Source organism: Rhipicephalus sanguineus, chromosome 1, assembly GCF_013339695.2.
Source record: "Rhipicephalus sanguineus isolate Rsan-2018 chromosome 1, BIME_Rsan_1.4, whole genome shotgun sequence".
Taxonomy (NCBI): Eukaryota; Metazoa; Arthropoda; class Arachnida; order Ixodida; family Ixodidae; genus Rhipicephalus; species Rhipicephalus sanguineus.
The window spans coordinates 102,683,726-102,697,276 of NC_051176.1; the positions used below are offsets into that span (position 1 = coordinate 102,683,726).

At 44.8% G+C, this 13,551-nt stretch overlaps 2 protein-coding genes across 2 annotated transcripts; both read left to right on the forward strand.

Annotated features, from left to right (window-relative positions):
• Window positions 1-4,896: 4,896 nt before the first annotated feature.
• LOC125756208 (uncharacterized) lies at window positions 4,897-5,542 on the forward strand (the record flags this gene model as incomplete). The annotated part of the gene is made up of 1 exon (XM_037662022.2): window positions 4,897-5,542. A coding segment is annotated over one exon (633 nt), but the record flags the coding sequence as incomplete, so codon positions are not given.
• A 4,869-nt stretch (window positions 5,543-10,411) lies between these two features.
• Window positions 10,412-12,215, forward strand: LOC119377606 (uncharacterized). Its single transcript, XM_037647015.2, has 2 exons — window positions 10,412-10,417; window positions 11,595-12,215. Exons 1-2 carry the CDS (start codon window positions 10,412-10,414, stop codon window positions 12,180-12,182), a joined length of 594 nt encoding a protein of 197 aa, XP_037502943.1. The 3' UTR covers window positions 12,183-12,215.
• Window positions 12,216-13,551: the final 1,336 nt, after the last annotated feature.

Sequence of the window (13,551 nt, forward strand, 5' to 3'; positions counted from 1 at the left end):
ACTGCGCTACTCTCAACTGACATGGTTTATTGCGTCACTCCACTCTTTATACCAACCAGATACCGGTAGGACATGCGTCGTGCACCCTAAGCGCACAACCACCACAACTTGGTCACTACCACACTTGGATATGAAATCGTGCCATCACACCGCTAACGAGAGCTTTAACGTGCAGTTAAAAAGGTTGCAGGATGCGCGTTACCCAAGTGTGGCAGTGACGTCGGTCTCTGAAATTTTGCTTCAGAAACTGAAAGGCAAGCGCCAGAGGTGTAGAAACGACACACAGAAGAAGAGGCCTGTAGTAGTGCCGCATTGCCACAAAGTGGCTCACAGTCTTAAGAATGTGGCCACTATGTACCAAATCCCAGTTGTATTTTCTGCCCCCCCCCCCAGAAACTGTCTATGCTGTGCAGGCGTGTTTGTAAAGAAAATAAAAAGCCGCAATGCGAACAGAAACACCTGAAGTTTGTTGAGTGCAGCGTAGGGGTGGTCTACAAGATTCCACTCTCTTGTGGAAAAGTGTATGTAGGTCAGTGAGGCCGCTGTGTGAATGAGCGCCTTAAAGAACATGAGCGATCCCTCCGCACTGGTACAGGCTCCCATTTAGCTCAACACTGAAAAAAGTGAAATAATTGTACCGCATCAAGAGCACACTTCCTTTAATAAATCAAACCTCTCTATGCCTTCGTTTCCAGTGTTTCGGGCCCCTAATGTGTGTGCGCGTGGTGCTCAAATGCTACACACATAAACTATGGTAAACATTGCTAGATGTTTTGTGTTGTATTTTTTTTTTCGATTTACACACAGTGCTGCGATGAAAATGAAAGTTGAGCATCCGCATTTTACATCTAATCTATGAAAGAACAGCGATCGTTCAAGCTATGACACTTTATAATTTCTACGACAGCACATCTTGACGCTGTATAATGTCCTCTTTGACCTTCATATATCCACAACCACAACTACTAATGTGCGTCACACTGAACAATTCACAAGCTTCGCTCTTGACCCTCGACTCGACAAGTGATCATGTTCTTTATATGAAGACAATCAGTTACGTGCAAAGGCCGTAGAGGTTTAGCATGAAATTTTATTTCAGTGGATTCATAGACACTGCGGCATTGCAGGTAACACAGCTGCTTGCAGTTGCAGTAATACATTTCTTATACCCATCTCAAAGAGTGGTGCACGTAGCAGCTTACGTGAAATTTCAATGCACTTTTCGATAAATATGTGGTTGGTTCGAAAACGGCGGGAAAGAGCATTGTTATATTTTGATTGGTCAAAAACATTCGGCAGATCCCACTCGTTTTGGGACTCGGTTTGATGCAACGCAATCAGCGAGTACTTCTATGCTGTATTTCATGGATTTGAGCCAAGCGTTACAAGGTGGATCGACGTGTTTTTGTAAGTGTAGTAGCTGTGTGCACATCGTGGGCTTACCAAACACGTCGACAACACTAGCGTTTAAAGGGTAACTTATTGTGCGACGTAACGTGAGCCCTCACGTTAGAGTACATACGTCGGTATTATCGAAAGTAAGTGCACTTTATGGTGCAGTCATGTGATAATCATACGTAACTTTCATTAATGGATTCCTCCAGGGTCAAGCATTGTTTAAATATAGCTTGCTGAATTATAGGAATACAAATGTAATGTTTATTCGACTGCTATAAAAGCGGAGTCAACACTAGAACCACAGACGTTAATCTGATATCACACCTCCATCGTAGGAGTACATATGTAGATATGTAGTGTTTATGGCTTTCTTGTAAAATTAGATAGCCAGCACCACAGCCACAAACGAAGTTTCACCGACATTAGGCCTACATAGGGTGTTTTTCCAAACCAGCTTGTAAACCTGGCATGGCTCTGTGTTAGAATACCCGACTGCCACGCAGAATGCTTGGGTTCGATTCCTGCAGGGATCCTAATTTTTATTCTTTCCATTCGTCGGGTCAACGCTGCCGGTGCCGGTTTCTGTTAACGCTCTGGCATTTAAATTACCAATGTCTGTTCTCGCCGTTCCTGGGTAGATATAAACTGTCAGTCACCTGTGGCACATACCCGTACAGCGCTGTCCGTGGTAAACGGGTATGTGCCACACGTATCTGGAGGAAAGAGTTTGACGACGTACGCGAGGGGATTTTCACGTTATTCATGTCATGACCTGAAAGTCATATTCGTCAAAGCCTCTTACCCTCCCATGCCATTTTTTGTCTACGCCAAGTTAAGGAGGCGATCATGAGAGCACCCAGACGTAGGCGGCTGGATAGATAGATAGATAGAAACGCTCAAAGTTCCAAACGTTCGCTAAGAAACGCTTCGCATTTAAAATGCAATTCAACATTTCGTTTAAACGTCCACCGTTCACTCGGAGCAATAACACTAAAACTGCTTGAAGACACTGCGTACATTTTGTTTTTGTAGAAAATAGATCGACTTGAAAGTGCGGTGTGCTGCCGTTGAGTATCAGAACATATCGAACACATGTTTGATGAATTGAAGCACTGGTGCTTCACATAGGAAAAAATTAAGAGGTAAATTGCGCGCTCTCGACTAAACGCCGCTCTCGCTAGAAAACCTATAGGAACTATGTCCAACAAATGAGTACTAATACGAGTGCATTTAGAGCCTTGAATTATTTCGTGGAAGTGTCAAGAAAATTGATAATTATTGGCACAATATAAGTTGTTGTTATGCCTTAGCTGTGTTTTGCGGGTGTATACATTTTCTGGGTGTGTATGAACATACCCTTCTGAAACTTGTAAGCTATAGTGTACTGTACCTGGTGTATATTGTATTGCAGGCTGTAATTTATTGAAGTACAAGCGAACTTCAAGTGTGTGCTCTATTGAAAACCGCATGTTTTTTTTGCACAGATTAAGCTAGTTTGAACTGTACGCGAACAACATGTTAGGGCATTTCAACCTATTTCGTATTTTCTTGCACGGCTTGATGGAGCAGTTGTATATTTTGTGCACTCTTTCAGCCTTATTAGCTTGTTTGTTTGAAGCTTCGAAGTGTCTGCTACATGTTTTTTTTTCCCTAAGAAAGAGGAAGTTGCGCGCATCACGTATATTGCAGAACTGTGCTACACACACATTTAATAAACAAGAACTGGTAATACACGACAGGCGTTTCCAAAAAGTGGGTATTCTTTCAGTTGGCTCCGGAATGAGAGATTTCAAGCGCATTGCAAGCTTTAAACAGAAGTCAGGCGTAAAGCGCGACATTGCGCCGGCCGATCGTCGGAGGCCGCGCGGCTTTCCAGAATTCAAGGACGGGGGAGGCCGCTATCGAATGTGGAGGCCCCGGCGATTGAGGGAGAGTGGCGACAAACAGCGAGAGAAAGAGAGTATATTGCCCTTCTTAGAAGTTGCATGCGATAGAAGCTCTGACAGCAACTTTGCGAAATGGAACGTTCGGAGGGCGAAAAGCGGTCTGACCCGCTTCTCTTAGTTGCCATAGATACTGAAATACAGTGGTGTCCTGAAGGGTGAACGCCTACAGCGTCTTAATTGCTCGTTTCTGTGACGTACATTAGGTTCCCATGTAGGAGGTATATAAGGGAGGACGCACAGTCTTATGACAACATAATCGCTGCCAAGGAGTGACACAAGCTAGTAGCTTAACTTGAGAAACTACTGCGTTATTATTAAGGTTCGGCGCCTGCATAACCATGAAGGTAGGTGCGCTATTGGGTGTTTTCGCGTGGTTATTGATGATATATATATATATATATATATATATATATATATATATATATATATATATATATATATATATATATATATATATATATATATATATATGATTCAGTGCAATGCTGGCACATTTAGATTCTATTGTGCATGTGCTTGACGGCAGTTTGTCATGTTGAAAACGCTCCAGTTCAATGTGCTTATCTTGCCATTCTTTATGACTGCAAATTATCATGAAAGTCGAATGCCGAAATCGAGCGTGAATGCCGACGATTGAACATGAATAAGCTGAGCAGGTTTATGTTCGATCGTCGGCAATAGGCTGGACGCCAGTAGCAAAGTTGCCGTGCGTGGTTGTACCACTGGTCATAGGGTTAAGTTAGTTTCGTGTAAGACGAACATAATATATTGTTTCGTAATGACGAAAACCGCGCCACGAAGACGAAATCACGAAGGAACACACGAAACGCATGCGCCGATCGGCGCTTCTGTTGCGTGTGTTCCTTCGTGATCCTGTCTTACGTCGTGGCGCCGTTTTCGTATTTATGAATCCCAATTGTCAGTCCTACTAATAGTATATTGCATTCCATTGTAATGTCTCTAGATGTATGTGAAACACTCAGGTCGCTTTATAAACGTACGCTTTAGGGAGAGCCAGTCGTCTTTGAAAGCAAGACCACTCACGCTTTTGGCTTTGCACTGTGCCAAGCGTTGCTGTGAACCGTGCTTTTCAGACACTTTTGAGATGTTGAAATATTGCGATCGCATCACACGTGAACTTGTTGTACAATTTCATATCCAGACGAGAAGGTCCAACTTCATTAGACACGCTTAAATAACCATTTCCGGCAAAGAAGTGTCACTACTTGAGGAAAAGGGATTGGAAAAAAGATGCGGTGTTGGAATATACGAACGGTGCGCATATTTGGAGGTGAACCCGTGCCCTGCTTGGGTATACATGTTTGTTCTGGTGTAATAAAGTTTTCATTTGAGAGTAAGCGCTGGTGTCATTCCCTTACTTGTCCCTGTCTTAGTTCGAGCTTAAATTTTCAATGACGTCGGACTTTTTCTCAGCTTGCTGAAAGGTGCTGGACAGTTACATGAACAAGCACATTCTGTTTCTTCAGGAAAGTGGCTTAAGAACCCTAAAGCTTCAATTCCGTACTTGCATTATCTCATAATATCTTAATCACTTTTTTATCTTTACGCGCAGGTCTTTGCAACTATCGCTCTCTTCGCCCTCGTGGCTTGCACGGCTTTCGCCGAAGAGGCCACCAAGAAGGACGAGAAGAAGGAAGATAAGAAGGATGTGGAAGGGCGTGGCGGCGTCCTGGGAGGCCTTGGTGGTTACGGCGCTGGAGTTGGTCCCGGTCTCGTGGGTTCCGGACTTGGAGGCCCCGGTCTTGTTGGTGGTGGAGTCGTTGGCAACCCCGCTTTGGTCGGAGCAGGTCTCGGACACGGAGTAGGCCTTGGGCACGGAGTCGGCCTTGGCCATGGAGTTGGCGGTGGCTTCCAGTCCGGCTATGGCTCATCGGCCGGAGGCCACCAGTCTGGATACAAGGGTGGTGCCGCTGGACACAACCAGGGATCCGGTGGTTTCGCTGGTGGCTCTTCCCACAGGAACGTGAACGCCTACAACAACAACCAGGGGTACAACCACAACTCGGGCTTCTCCGCAAGTGACAGTAAGAGCTTCGGCACTGGCCACCAGCAGGGTTCCTCCGGTTTCCAAGGAGGCGCCGCCGGACACCAGGGAGGATTCGGACAGTCCTCTTTCGGAAAGACGGCGGGAGTGGGCCATGCGGGCGTTGGCCTTCGCGGTTAATGGTAGGTACTGTTTGAAATATTTTAAACCACGTGTTAGCTTCATGGAACGCATTAAGTGGGATTTCAACTGTCGAGAAAGAGTTAGAAAAAGGAAGACGATGCTGTGCAGTTTTTACGTCGCCAGTTCTGAAGTTCTCGCTGTACAAGTAAAGCTGCAATCTTTTTAATGTGCTGGACCTCAAAAACGCGAAACGGAGTTCGTGCAGCAGTGGAAATCATTTCAATGAGAAGAAGTCACCGAAGTAAAGAAAGCTGGACGTCAACCCTGATGTGCATTACAGTAATCTAAAAGGACAGTAGGTGCATCAAGTACAATGGGGGGCTAAAAAGGCACGTAGGAAGTGCGAACCCTCAGCGTAAGGACAACAATGAGACACTTTTAATATCCAAATTGAATAAAGGCACAGAGACCATGAGCAAGACAAATCATTTTGAGGCGATACATCATGCATGTAAATAAAAATGGGTTTAGCGAAGTCATCCCTTTTGGTGGAGATGGCACATATTCATTTGATTTTATTCTTATGTAATATAATAAGTGTCCTGTGTTTAATTTTATTTCATTTTGATTAGCGCTCCAGAACCGCAAGCCCTTTAAAAATAATTATTTGCGCGCTAACTGCTTGCGCCGTTGTCTAAGCACGTGCAAAGCATTTCTCGTCACTACCGTATATAACATTAGCACTTCTATTTCAGGGCTTTCAAAAGGAGTTCGTGCAGCAGGAGAAATCATATCACCGAGAAGAAGACGTCGGGCATCACTTCATTTTCTAAGCATTTGACACCTCCAAAGACATTTTGTGCTCGCTTGAACTGCAATATTTTTGCCAGCGCGGCGCTGGGCCTTCTTCACAAGTGTACCAAACGGTCAATAAAATTCTACACAGTATTCAGCCGACTTCTTTGTGGTGTTTGCGAAGAACAATGATGGGTCGACATTCCCTGGCAACGTTGGCTCAATCACACGTGTATAGCGATGCCTAAAGCAGACATAGAGAGCTTTTTAAAGACGCATGCCAACAAGAAGTTCAAATTGCAAAACTACCCAGGAAGGATATCATAAAAGTATTGGAAATAAGACATGTACGAAAGAACAAAAACGCATCAAGCAGTGCGCACATTTCAGGTTTGCAGCAATCTGCTGCTGTGCTCATGTCCATCATGCAAGCCTGTACGCAAGAAATGGGTTTGTTCACCAGCCACAGTACGGATTGGTATGGTTCCACTTTCATGAAAAAGGGCGAAGTGAAGCACACAGAAAAGCTAGCGGCTTTTGGGACGTTAAGCCCCAACAATTGTTATAACAACCAGCGGCAGTGATGCGCAAGGACGTCTACTGTGAGCATTGACCCAGAAGTTTGCGCCACGATTCTGGAAATAATGCCTAGTATTTGAGCGAGCTTGCAAAATGCTTGTCTCCGCGAAAATTTATTCCACTGAAAGTTGCAGGACCTCTTCCTTTTTTTATTTTTGCATTACACTCCTATGTCGAAGTGTGGCTGCCGCGGCCGGGATCGAACCAGCGACGAGCTTATAGAGAGTCAGACACGGTTACTGAGAGTCTCGTTACAGTTACACCAGCTGAGATGTTAGTAATACCTGCAATAAAAAATGGTAACGGCTAGTAGCAGAGTATTAGAAAAAAAGAGTTTCCTTCCAGGTTCCGAGCGCCACCTGGTGCAAGTATATACAGCCATATTAAGAAGACCGAGTGATGTGCAGCCAAGCCATCGTGGTGTCTGTCTGCCTTTCGTAACTCTAGAGTAAGGACCAGACAGACACCAAGTTTGTTGAAGTAAAAATGCATCGCTTTTCTCGGTCCTGCAACGTCACACTCTTTGTAATCTGTGCGTGGGCAATGTAACAGCATGAACTCACTAATGTAGAGGTAGAACACTGAGGTAGGACACTTGACTGCCGTGCTGAGAAGGCTATGGTTCAATTCCGGCTCGAACCCTGATTTTTATTAAGGCCACGTGGGTTTTTATATCGCAATCGCGTTTTCAATACTAGCGTGGCGTCTGATGAGGCGATTAAGGTTTCCACCTTAATGAGAAAGTGTTAGTTTTGTTTCCTAGCTTTCTTTAGGGAAAACATGCAGGAATAACTGTTTTATGTCCTAGATATTTGTTCGTTTGGTAGTCCATGGATTCTTATTTGGCATCCGCCATTCACTTTGGCATCGGCCGAGAATCTACTGATATGTAATGCAGTGGCCATTGTTTTCTCTGGAGCGTACATAGAGCTCGGCAATATGCACAGCCGGCAGTTCAGAGAACATTTATCAAGACGAAAGCCTTAGGTGCCTCATCAAACGCGAAAAGTGACCGTCGGCGTCCCGCGGCGTCGGGGACCACATGAGTGATGCAAAAAAAGGAACATCATCCCTTGATGACGTCACAGATCGCCCAAATTTGTGAATTCATCGCGACGTAAAAATTTTGACGTGACGACATGTCACGTCAAGTGACGTTGCATAATGCCGTTATCACGTGACATTGTAGCTTGGTCAAAAGTGGGAGATCATTGAGGCAGTGCGAAACCAGGTGAAGTGCCTCCGATCTTGGAGGCAATGCAAAATTACGCTAGGTATGCGCTCGTTGCCTTATGTCCTGTACTTTTTCGTTTGTGCTGTTTGTGTTCACTAAGCGCACCTTGGAAGATGAATCAACACCAACTAGCCCACCTTATAGCTCTTCTCAACGCTAGGTGCACAAAGCTTTCGGTGGGTGGCGGAGCAGGATCAATACATGGACTGAGAAGAAAAAGGAGATGGGTTTCGCCTTCGAGTCGTCTTAGGTGAATGCATAAGGAACCCTGAAAGTTTCTACAGGTTTCTTTAACGTGCACCTAAATATAAGCCCACATGTGTTCTTTGCATTTCACCCCCATCGAGATGCGGCCGCCGTGGTCGGTAAACGAACCCGCGTTGTCCACATCGTAGGCTTCTACGAGGACAATTTCTCAGAATTTTGTGTGTTTCATTACACCTATACGTAGCTGCAGAGCTGATTTAACGCCACTGAATTTGTCTATACTTGAGGTGGTTGTCATGGTAGATGATCATTTGTGATTTTAGCTTGTTCTGTGAACGCTCATGCTGCCTTGTTATACAGAAGAAGCCGTTGAGTTACGCCGTGCAGGCCCCGCGAGAGCCATTGCTGTCGCATATGGAGAGACCAAACCATCTGTATACCACTCATCGAGAGCCCTTCTTCAGCGCTCATTTGGCGGAATATTCAAGAGAAGGTTGCCTACGGCCCATGGTAGGGAACAGTACCATGAACTCTAAAAATTGTATCATATTAACAGCAATGTAACTCCTACCGATGACTGCCAGGAAGACATCACGATGAATTTCCCATTACAACGGAAAAAACAATTCATTTATTTTTTGCACAATAATATTATGCCTAAATCATTCTCGTGGAACAGGAATGCCATTACTGTTCCCAACATCGCAACATCATCCTTTCTCAATGAACATACTGCAAGGCCGTGGAAATTATTTCTAAATCTTCTTTAATTTTGATCATTATATTATTTATTCGCTTATTGTTGACTGGTACACTGTATTTTTTAGCGGCAGTATGCGCGTGACATGCGCTTTTTTCTGTGTCTGCCCGGTTTGCGATTATTTTTTTATTCATTACTTTGCAGCTTCGTGCCGCAGACGTGTGGATCACAACACTTTTCTTCCGTGAACCTTCTCCCCCTTTACGGGCTTCTGACTTAGCACTTTCAGCTATACATATATGCGGGTACGAACGGCTACACGTGACTATGCTGCAGGTCACGTTGCAGCGTCGCCGAACTGTTTGACCGATGGGCGCCACTGTACTGCAATCTTATCATGAAGTTATACGGACGGAAAAGACCTTTCGGGAGAAACCTGTACCCATTGACCTCCGTCTTTCGTCCTCCCCTCATTAACCATTCTTTTGGCATTGTGTCTTTTTTTTCCTGTCCTGAAAAGGTAATTCAGCAATCAAAGGTTTTCTAAGTAGCCCGGAACTTCAGGAATGAAGACATTTGTGGAGCTTCTTTTCAATTTAACAGCAAGGCACGGCTTTGATATCTCTTACATTTAAATATCAACTTGCAAGTGCCGTAAACAAGCTCACCGACAAAGCATACACACACACACGCAAACGCACAAAACGCATTTGGCGAAATGCACGGATCACATCGAAATGCTAAGTTCCAAAGAAAACAATCGCAAGCAGAAACACCAAATGGCAAACCACTGTGTAATGTTTTCTTGCCTCTTCTGTGTATACTGCGCGGATTCAGGTACTTCGTCACTCCGAAAAAAAAGCACCCATACGAAGTAGATGAAGATGCTGTTTTTCCGTCAGTGCTCAGTGTTTGTGAAATATTTCAGCGGCAGTGGCGCTCCAAACCCTGGGAACTTTTCAAGCAGAAACCTGCCTAAAAAGCCACTCCCCGTAGACGATAGAGACTCATGTTATCGCTCTTCTGACCTCAAGGCCGAGAGAAACATGCGACCCTCCTCGCCCACTCAGTCGCGCACTGAGGAAGAGAAGTGGACCGAGAAAACGGGGAGTGGGTTGATCCTTTCTCAGAATGAAAAGGAATCGAAAAAGTGCAGAGTGAAATCGAAAGGAGGGAAACGTTCGGTGCACTGCGATGGCTTCTCCGGGCGCTCTTGTTTGTTGGTCGTTTTGTCCGTAATCCCACAGACTGGCAGAACTTGTCACTGTTGGACCTCTTCTTGTTTGTAGCTTGTCGTGGACGGGCCCTCTCCGGTAGATGGTATAAAAGAGGGGCAGCAATGCGGCACGGCAAGTCAGCAGCTACCAAAGTGTGGTGCACTAGCCGTAGGACCACCGAGAATTCCTTTTTCCAACAGCATAGCCATGAAGGTGGGCTCGCGTTCTTGCTCTCAATTACCATTTTTACGCAGTTGCGATGCATGGTCGCCTTTGTCTGTGCTTTTGTGACATTGCATTCTTCGCCCTGATGTGGTCTGCGTAGTCCTGCTTGCCTGTAAACATTTCTGATGCGCTAGTAGATCGGTATAGTTGCCCGAGTTTTGAAAAGGTGATATCTCTTGTGCTAATAGGTGCAGGACATGTCGCCTTCTTTTGATCATTTGGATCCTGTGGAGTGATGGGGCAATCTGGAAGTGGTTCGGTAGTTAGAAGCATGCCTCTCAGATATATATCGCTATTATTACTCTGAATACTACCCAGAAAATAACACTAGCGCGTATCTTCAATAATTTTTTTTTCCTGTGGGAATATTTCTGTTATCGAAAATGTGTACCACAGGTGAAGCGTTAGCTTTCCATAGATATTTTTGCCCTCTAACGAACCAACGAACAAATAGGAAGCTTACGAAGCTTTTACGTTTCAACATTAGTGAATGCTGGAGTGGGGGACTACTTTGCCACATCCAAGTTAGAAAAGTTGAAAGCACTGTTTCACACGGGAAATGTAGGATTATCATGAATAAAAAATATAGAGGTCCTAGACCGGATTCACAACCCTTTTATTCGTAAGAGCTGTTTGCCATAGGATCACCGCTTCTGCTAATAGTACTTCTAGCAGGAAAATTGACCACGATGAGCCCTTAAAAAATTATGGCGGAATAGCTTTTGAATACGGGTCCGGTAATGTAGAGCATCACCAATCAACCTCTCCACAGCAAAACAGTTAGAACAGAACAGAACAGAACCAATGTGTTTTAAGCAGGTGCTATCACCAAATGGGCAGCAGTACTCTTGCAAGCTCTTGAGTACCTTAATTCCTACAGATAATTAAGACAAGGAACGCTGGAAGTAGACAGCGATCGTCAGAAACTGAAAATACGTTGAAGCACTTTAAACCTCAATAAGCACTTTGAGGCAAAATTTTTCAGCGAACGATGTTTCGGAACATATGCCCTATCTGGCAATAGCCAAAAGAATACCTACAAACTGCTTGCAGAAGTTTAGTTCGGACACGGGTCGCGTGTCATCAGAGTGCACTTCCGTAATGCTTTTCACTCGGGCAGAGAAAAACAAAGACATCAATAACTAATTCCGTTCTCGTAACGCAGTTCTTGGCAACATTCGCTCTCCTCGTCCTCGTGGTCAGTGCCGCGTTCGCCGAAGATGCCCCCAAGAAAGATGAGAAGGAAGATAAGAAGGACGTTGAAGGGCGCGGCGGGTTTCTAGGAGGCGTGCCCGGCTACGGCGCCGGCGTGGTTCCTGGTGTCGTCGGCGGCCCCGGCGTCGTTGGTCCAGGAGTTGTCGCCAACCCCGCACTGGTAGGAGCTGGTGTCGGCCACGGCGTTGGCTTGGGTGGTGTTGGCGTTGGTCACGGTGGCGGCTTCCAGACGGGTTACGGCACTAACGCCGGGGCGCAACAGGCGGGCTTCCAGAAAGGCGCTGCTGGACACCAGCAGGGATCCGGAGCCTTCACTGGGGGTTCAGCTCACAGGACCGTTAACGCTTTCAGCAACAACCAGGGCTACAACCACAACACCGGCTTCTCGGCTTCCGACAGCAAGACCTTCGGTGCCGGCCAACAGCAGGGATCTTCGGGCTTCCAGGGAGGCGCCGCTGGACAGCAGGCCGGATTCGGACAGTCATCCTATGGCAAGACTGCCGGTGTCGGCCACGCGGGCGTTGGCGTTGTCGGCTGAAAGCTATGGTTTGTATTGTTTTAATAATTTCTCTAGCAGAACTGTGGGCTTGTGATTCTTCATTTTGTGTTAGGCAACTGCGATAGTTTTTATAAAAAAGTTCTTGCGTTAAAATTTTTCGTAATATCTGGGGTCATACAATATTCTTGTTGGACATTGACGGAGGCCTTGGCGGCTTATGAAAAGCAACAATTGTGAACGAAGAGCTTCGTGAACTCAGCCCCTAAGGCTGAATTCATAAAGGCTTTCCCTGTCAGTGATTGTTGCTTAATGGATTGTGATATTGGTTAATGATGCGCTTACGGTCACGTATAACTGGTAGTTAACCGAGTGGCAATAGTGAAGGATGAGATTCGAATCAAATATATGAAGAGATAAATGGGCTTTTAATACCAAATCGAATAGTGAAATATTTTCACATTCTTGAAGCGACATCAAGTACACATTTCGAGCAACCTGAATTCATTTGATATAGGAATAAACCGGGGTTATGTACACTGATATATGAGTGTATAATGCGGTTTACAATTATTCGTCTCACTAACTTACGGGCTTGTAAGTGCTAAGCAATTTCTTTTAGTTGTATCTAGGGCAGCATAGTGATGACATACTCGAGACATGTTACCCCATGCAAGTTGTTTACTGCAGGAGAGAAACATGCTGCTACACCTTTGTACATGGTTTTTAAGGCTCGTTAACATGGCCAGAGTGGTCAAATAACAAATCAGAATAAATTAGTACGTTGACTGTATACCTAAAAGTAAGCCATTTTTATTGAATAAGTGGAAAATATTCCATTGGCGTATTGCGCCCCAGTGAAACAATAACTGTGCTGCAGAAGAATCATTTTGAACAGTTCGCACAACCGCCGTTCTGTGTCCGTAGGGCCTCCAACCAGTCTTGTTTCATTTATATGTTTGAAAGAACTAAAAGTCAAAAGCTTCGAATCTCGAACTATTGAATCAAATACTAATCGAATAGCACGACCTATTCGATTCATATTCGAAATTTCTATTACTCGCACAGACCTACAATAATAAAAATATATACTCGTATTTGCCGGCGTCTATTCTCAAGAACCACTGAAATAGTACCGTGTCCTTAGGGAATACCGGGCCTGTACTGTTCTATGTATTTATCGTATTCTCCTAAAAGAAGTAAAATAATTTATCTGAGTTAAACTTTTCTACGCACTGGGCTAAGTATGTTGTTTTGGTTTACATTTTCTCGGGCAGAAGATGAGCATCACGTCTAATGCGAGCTAACGATGTGTTTTATTTTTTTTCCAGCTGCTCAAGCTTCGGCTCCATTTGTCGTCATCACATCTCAATGTTGGCAGTTCTGTCATTCGAACAAGAAAAGTTTCAAT